At 41.7% G+C, this 7,500-nt stretch overlaps 1 protein-coding gene across 6 annotated transcripts in view; it reads right to left on the bottom strand.

The window, feature by feature from the left end:
- The window catches only part of LOC135090724 (SET and MYND domain-containing protein 4-like), a 67,041-nt gene that overhangs the window by 20,062 nt on the left and 39,479 nt on the right, over nucleotides 1-7,500 (bottom strand). For 4 of the 6 annotated variants that reach the window (XM_063987748.1, XM_063987749.1, XM_063987747.1 and 1 more), the window contains one exon: nucleotides 1,001-1,052. The exons of the other annotated variants lie outside the window; for them this stretch is intronic. In XM_063987748.1, coding sequence (XP_063843818.1) covers nucleotides 1,001-1,041 — 41 coding nt within the window. In that variant the 5' untranslated portion in view covers nucleotides 1,042-1,052. The remainder of the gene's footprint in view (nucleotides 1-1,000; nucleotides 1,053-7,500) is intronic. 6 annotated transcript variants of the gene reach the window in all.

Below are 7,500 nucleotides of genomic sequence, written 5' to 3'. Positions count from 1 at the left end.
TTACAAAACTCACCTGTCCTTTAAGGTGGCAAGCAATCAGAACAATACAGGACATAGAATTACAACAATTACCACAAGGAACAATAATACTTAAGGTGGCAAGCAATTAAAACAATGTAGGGCATAGAATTACAACAATTACCACAAGGAACAATAATACTTAAGAAAATGGGGAGAAAAGATAACAAAGGAAAGCTGTTTCTTCATCTTCGTTTAGTCCACGTCAAGTTTTTTAGTAAAAGTTGGATGCAGAGAAGTTTATTTTTTGTAGTTCAGTTGCTGGTTCTCACTCAATACTGGAAGGGGAGACCAAAGTGTGTGTGTGTGTGTGTGTGTGTGTGTGTGTGTGTGTGTGTGTGTGTGTGTGTGTGTGTGTGTGTGTGTGTGTGTGTGTGTGTGTGTGTGTGTGTGTGTGTGTGTTATGTGTCGCTCACTCTGGCCGTGCCCGGGAGTGGAGCAAAGGGAAGGGAGCAAACGTCAAACCATCAAACAGCGAGGTCAAGAAAAAATCAAATAAAATCACGGCCTCCTTGACTGACGCAGCTAAGCAGTGCTAAGAAGTGCTGTTTACCCTCTCAATGATTCCTCCCTGCAGGACACCAATGGCACCCACACATTTTTCTCTAATAATGAAGCTGATTATCAAAACTCAAGAATCCTAAAAAAAGTAAATATATAAAAAAAATATATATATTCATAAAAACAAAGGATCTCATACTTATTCAATGTCACAAGAAACTATTTCTTTATTTGTTGTTGCTATTATTATTATTGATTTATTTTCAAAGTAAAAAAAAAATTCAAAAGTTGAGTGCGTAAGTCAAGGGAGGCGTGTAGCACCTCTACACCCAAAGACACAGGCACCGCAGGGCTTTATAAGGCCGAGTGTGGCCCTTCACCCTGTGCCGGGGGAGTGTACGGCGTGCCGTCCCTGAGTGCCTGACGGAGGGGGAGGGATGTTGTCCGGGGTGAGAGGCTTCAAGGGGCACCTCCTTCTCACCTATGGAGATGAGGTAGTGGGTCTTCACGCTCGTCGTCCATTTTGAAGAAACCTTAGTGTGTGGATAACGAAACGAAAACTGTAAATTGAGGGAACAGGGGACAAGGAACAGGAGGAGTATGAGGAGAGAGGAGACGAGAGGAGAGGATAGGAGACGAGAGGAGGAGGAGGAGGAAGAGGAGGAGGAGGAGGAGGAGGAGGAGGAGGAGATATTTATCCGCATTGGACACGCGGATAAAATATAACGCTGATAATCGTGATAATGGAATGATAAAACAAGAGGAAGAGGAAGAGAAGGAGGGATGGTGGTGGGAGGTAGGGACACGAAAGTGACAGGTAGGAAGAGGCCGGGTAACCGGTTGGTAACAATGGCGCAGCCTGTGTGTGTGTGTGTGTGTGTGTGTGTGCGTGTGTGAGCAGCTTCACGTGATGGGCGATGCGCGATTAGCAGTGGCGATGCATACCAATCAAAATAATTGAAACACGCTGGAGTGCTTCACTGTGTCTATGGTGCGTGGTGCGTGGGGAGCGTTAAGTGTTGATCGCTCCTCATAGTGATGGACAAAACACGCAGCGCTCCTTACTGTGTGCCATTGTAAATAACTGTCACCATTGTGCCACGTAACGTTATCGGATGAGATTCTGGAAAAAGCTACTTGAACTTGAAAATGAATATAATAATGATCACTATTATAATCCAGTGATCTGGCTGTGCTTGTCAATACAGGGCACAGAGTGGGTGCAACACTTCGATCCAGTGATCTACCGCGCACCAAGCGCCGGGTTGGGAGCATCAACCATGCACGGCTCCGGGCTGCTTCAGGCGTCTACCCGCTACAGGAGTGGTGGGGAGGGGGAGGAGCGGGAGCAGGAGGACGTTGAAAAGGGGATGAAAGTCGTAACACTTGTGCAATTTTCTGAATAATTCAAGATTGACTTACAAAACACAAACTTATTTCTTGAGAACAAACAAATTCTTCAGTTGAAACTTGAATCTTGGGAGTCAAGCCGTGGAGATTTTAGAGCTGAGACTAAGAGCAATAAATTATTCCCAGACGCTCATACTAAGAAGCAGTTTATCATGACCACGCTTCTAGGCTTTGCTGTGAACTTGAGCTTACACGAAGCGCTGGACTAAATGGTAAGGGCGGGACGGACACAGGCCGGAGAAAGACACAGGAGGAGATACAGAAACATTATATATTTCACTTTAAAAAAATTATAGCACTTGAAATTAATTATCACCAAGTATGAGAACATGAATGAATTAACTGCTCGATGTCTTCAATTTTGATCATGAAACTAAAATTTGAAGAATTATCCATTGACTTTAAAACTGATAATAAAAAAACCTGATATTTAAACACAAAATCATACAATACATATTCATGAAACCAGATTTATATAACGATTAGTGAAGGGTGCACACATAGGGTGGTCAATAAATTACATATCTCAAAACCAAAAGCCAATGAGAAAAGAAAAAAAAAAAAAAAAAAAAAGAGGGGAACAGAATCTTGTCTCCTCAACTTACGAGTAAAATACTGAGGACGATGAGGAATGGTAAGGGATGAGTGACAAGGGGGTGAGCAACCGAGCTGGTAACAAGGGTGAGTAACAAAACCACTACACGCGTCACATCACTACAAGCACCAGTAGCGGCGGCAGAGGGTGTGGCTCTCAGTCCAAACAGGAAGAGAAAAGACCAACAGGAAAGAAGAAAGGAAGGGAAGATGCGAAAAGGAAGAAGCAAGAAAAAAAAAGTTGTGGAAAAAAAGAAAGGAAGGAAAAGAGGAAGTGCCAAGAGAGGTCAGAAAGAGAGAGAGAGAGAGAGAGAGAGAGAGAGAGAGAGAGAGAGAGAGAGAGAGAGAGAGAGAGAGAGAGAGAGAGAGAGAGAGAGAGAGTAACCATCTGTACCTCGTTATAAGCACAAATGGATCCACCAAGAGTGAACACAACGCAGAGCACTCGCTAAAAACAAGCAGGCAGAAAACAAACAAACAAACAAGCAACTAAATAAACAAATAATAAAAAAAAACTAAACTAAAAAAAAAAAAAATCGAATACTGTCCCATCAAACTGTGTTCAGATTCAAAATAACACGTTCAATTTTCCGTTCATTTCGATTCACATGGAGAGGAAAATTCTGAATGCTGATAACTAGTAAATAAAAAGATAAATAAAAAAATAAATAAATATACAAAAATAAAAGTCTAGATGAGTATTAACGAAGAGCCAAATATTTCAAGTGACAAGTTAGTGTGTCTTTGATAATCTTATAAATATTGATTAGCTTTACACACACACACACACACACACACACACACACACACACACACACACACACACACACACATACACACACACTAAACGCTTGCCATAATGATTCTCTCTCTCTCTCTCTCTCTCTCTCTCTCTCTCTCTCTCTCTCTCTCTCTCTCTCTCACACACACACACACACACACACACATACACACAAAGAGAAGGCTTGCCATAGTGATCTCTCTCTCTCTCTCTCTCTCTCTCTCTCTCTCTCTCTCTCTCTCTCTCTCTCTCTCTCTCTCTCTCACACACACACACACACACACACACACATACACACAAAGAGAAGGCTTGCCATAGTGATCTCTCTCTCTCTCTCTCTCTCTCTCTCTCTCTCTCTCTCTCTCTCTCTCTCTCTCTCTCTCTCTCTCTCTCTGTCAAACAGAAAAAAATGCCAAAAGTCTCTATAAAAACTTAGCGTCTAGCGTATCTAAGTCCCGTAAACAATTCTCGCTACAGAAAGAAAAAGAAAAATACAAAGCAATAATCAAAAATAAAAAAAAGTAAATAAAAAGTAAGCAAAGAAGGAAAATGAAGTTAGGAAGCAAGCGTTAATGAACAGTAAGTGACGCACGCCAACTGTCTGAAGCAAGTTAAGGAGTGGATTGGGGAGAAAGATTCAAGTCCTTCAGTCTTCGCATTTCCTTCACTTCACTGTACTCAGTTTAATTTATTGATTAGTGTTCATTAGTTAACCCAGTGGCGTTTTATTCAATCCTTTCTTTCCTTCTTTCTTTCTTTTTTTCACTTTCCATTTGCTTTTCTGTTATTCTATTTGCGTTCTTTCTTTCTTTCTCTTGGTGCGCTTCCGAGTGTGTGTGTGTGTGTGTGTGTGTGTGTGTGTGTGTGTGTGTGTGTGTGTGTGTGTGTGTGTGTGTGTGTGTGTGTGTGTGTGTGATAAATATATGATCAATTTCACAATTATGTATTCAGTCAATAATCTGTTTTACTTATCAATCTCTCTCTCTCTCTCTCTCTCTCTCTCTCTCTCTCTCTCTCTCTCTGTGTGTGTGTGTGTGTGTGTGTGTGTGTGTGTGTGTGTGTGTGTGTGATAATTATGTGATCGATTTCATTAATGTTTTTAGTGAAATCTCTCTCTCTCTCTCTCTCTCTCTCTCTCTCTCTCTCTCTCTCTCTCTCTCTCTCTCTCTCTGTGTGTGTGTGTGTGTGTGTGTGTGTGTGTGTGTGTGTGTGTGTGTGTGTGTGTGTGTGTGAACCTCCTGGTGACCAGTTAAAAAGTGCCGGTCATCTCTTACAAGTCACTGAGTCAACAAGTTCACAGATGGATATGCTACTACTCTCTCTCTCTCTCTCTCTCTCTCTCTCTCTCTCTCTCTCTCTCTCTCTCTCTCTCTCTCTCCCTCCCCTTATCACTATCAAAGCGTTATTTATCATCATTATTCATCTGACAATTAATGTTCTCCTTAAAAGAGGATGTAATTATAGACCTTTCTTCCCTCTCCCCTTTCTCTTCCCTCCATTCGTCTCCTTCCTTTTCTCATTCCTTCCCTTCCATCGTAACTTTTTTTCTTTAATCTTTCTCTTCTTTCTTCCTTTTCTCATTCCTTCCCTTCCATTGTAACTTTTTTTCTTTAATCTTTCTCTTCTTTCTTCCTTTTCTCCTCACTTACGTATATTATTTTCTTTACTTTTCTTCCTTTCCCTTCATTTTCTTCGTTTTTGTTCCTTCTCTCTAAATTGCAACTTTCCTCTTCCCTTCTCTTCTCTTTTTCCATCCCTTCCTTTCCTTCCATACCCACTCCTCTTCCCCATTTTCTCCTCCTCTTCCTCTTCCCACCCCCTTAATATAACGAAGGAAACACAAGGTGACATCAAAGGAAGAATGCAGAACGTGCCATCCCACAAGGCCAGTAAGATCGAAAATACCCATAGAAAACCACATTAAAAACGCCTCTTAGTAGTTTGACGCTTTTCTGGGCTCTCCTCGTGTCTTCCTTTGTTTACAGTGTGACGTCACGATTCAAAATGGCGGACAAATTTAAACAGGTCTGTCCTAATTGGATTGTTAATTGGTAGGTGAAAAGTTTCGTTAATTTGTACGTGTTGTATGATTAGCGACAGGTGATTAGCAGGTGGGATTGGCTTGTGTTGCTGATGACGGGGGTGAGTCTCATTACTGCGGCTCGTGTTAGAATTGAGAGTTTAATGAGGTGGGTGTACATGTTCTCTCTCTCTCTCTCTCTCTCTCTCTCTCTCTCTCTCTCTCTCTCTCTCTCTCTCTCTCTCTGTCTTCTAATTATTTGTATCTATTTGCACTGAATCTCTTTCGTCTCTTGTCTTTTCTTCCTTTTTCTTTTTTTTTTCAGTATGTGTTTGCCTATTTGTCTTTTTGCTTCTGTTTCTATACTCGTTTATCTGCCTCTCCTTATGTCTTTCTTTTTGTCTGTCTGTCTGTCTGTCTGTTTACCATGGAATTAGTCAGTTTTCATCATCTCTCTCTCTCTCTCTCTCTCTCTCTCTCTCTCTCTCTCTCTCTCTCTCTCTCTCTCTCTCTCTCTCTCTCTCTCTCTCTCTCTCTCTCTCTCACCTCCTTGTTCCTTTCAGTCAACCAGTTACTCTGTCAGAAAGTCAGAATGAATCAGTTGTTGTTGTTGTTGTTGTTGTTGTTGTTGTTGTTGCTGTTGTTTGGTTATCACCGGCTGACGATTCCCCTCTCCTTTCCCCTGCCCACTCCATCTCTTCTCTCTCTCTCTCTATCTCCCTCTCCCTCTCTCTCAACAGCTGACGGAAAGGGAAGGGAAGGGAAGGGAAGGGAAGGGGAAGGCCGCCCACCAATCGGGCCTCGGTATTGATTCAGGTTTCCCCGCCCCTCGCTTCCACCAATCCCCGCCCAGCATCTTGCCATGAACTTGAATTATTGAATCTGTTGTCACTTGTAGAATCAATATTCGTGTAAAACATTCCTTCCTTTGTGACGAGGGGCTCTCAGGGGCGTGATAATGCTCCTCTTTCGCTACTAGAACCCTTTGACACAGGTGGCATGACATGATCCGTCTTCTGCAGCAAAGTAATGACGGTTTTCGGTAGTGTAATTGGGTGATGTGTCTTTTTGTATCTTTGTATGTCATCTAATATTTGTCGATATGTTAATGTGTTGTTTTTTCTGCTGTTCTGCTACGGACTCCTGGTTATTCCGGTAAAAGGTTCAGATTCAGAGGGAACACCTCCGTGAAATCTAAATAAGAAAGACGTGGTTTAAATTGCCCCAGTTTACTTGTCAATGAGATAATGTGTTGGTTTGGTTTATTTTGCTATGGAGTCCTGGTTATTCGGGAAAGGAGCTCAGATTCAGAGAGAACACCTTTGTGAAATATGTACAAGTGGGAGTGACGTGTTTTGAGTTGAATGTTGTATTGTTCAGTTTTGTAGTCAATGTGGTAGTGCGGTGGTGTTTCCGCTTTGTCATGGAGTCTTGGCTATTCAGGAAGGCTGAAATAGGTAGGGATATGTCATGCAAGAACTGTCCCTGTGTAGGCCTGAAGGCTTCTTGCAGTTTCCTTTATTTTCTTGTGTCATTATTCATAAAATTCTCTGTTTAGCACACTGTAATAATGGAACCGATCCCGAGGTACTGAAAGACTAAATGTTGATAAGATGTTCAGTACAAGTTGCAGTTTGGGTTCCGTTGAGAAAACATCACACTTTCACGAAGTCTTCAGGCTACGTACGGACAATACATTTACCGACACGTTTTCCTCGCCGTATGAAGAAGAATCACGTCGATCAGTACATCCTTCCATCTCGTGGCGGATCCTTTTAATATTTCCCCTTAGCGTGGCGTCTCGAGGTCCTCCCTGCAGCCTTCCACTCCCCAGCCAGACAAGCACCCAACATTTTTTTCAATATAGCTTATCAATACACTTCTCTCGGTACGGTATATTTATTCTTACATAATGAAACTCCCCTCTGATGCAGAAAGGGATAACATCTTTCAATATATTTGGGCGCGACACTTTTCCAATAATTTATCTTTTAAGCCCCATCTTCCTTCATGCTTAAAAAAATAAATAATGAACTACTAGCTATAATATATATCTTCATTTTTTCTTCCCTTCTCTTTCCTTTTCTTCTCCTAGACGCTAACTAACTATAAATACGAGTTAATAAATTGATTTTAATAGCTTCTTCATGCCTCCATCTTCTTTCACGATTAAAAG

This window comes from Scylla paramamosain, chromosome 35 (assembly GCF_035594125.1).
Source record: "Scylla paramamosain isolate STU-SP2022 chromosome 35, ASM3559412v1, whole genome shotgun sequence".
In the NCBI taxonomy this organism is placed as follows: domain Eukaryota; kingdom Metazoa; phylum Arthropoda; class Malacostraca; order Decapoda; family Portunidae; genus Scylla; species Scylla paramamosain.
This window is presented reverse-complemented; position numbering and strand designations above follow the sequence as displayed.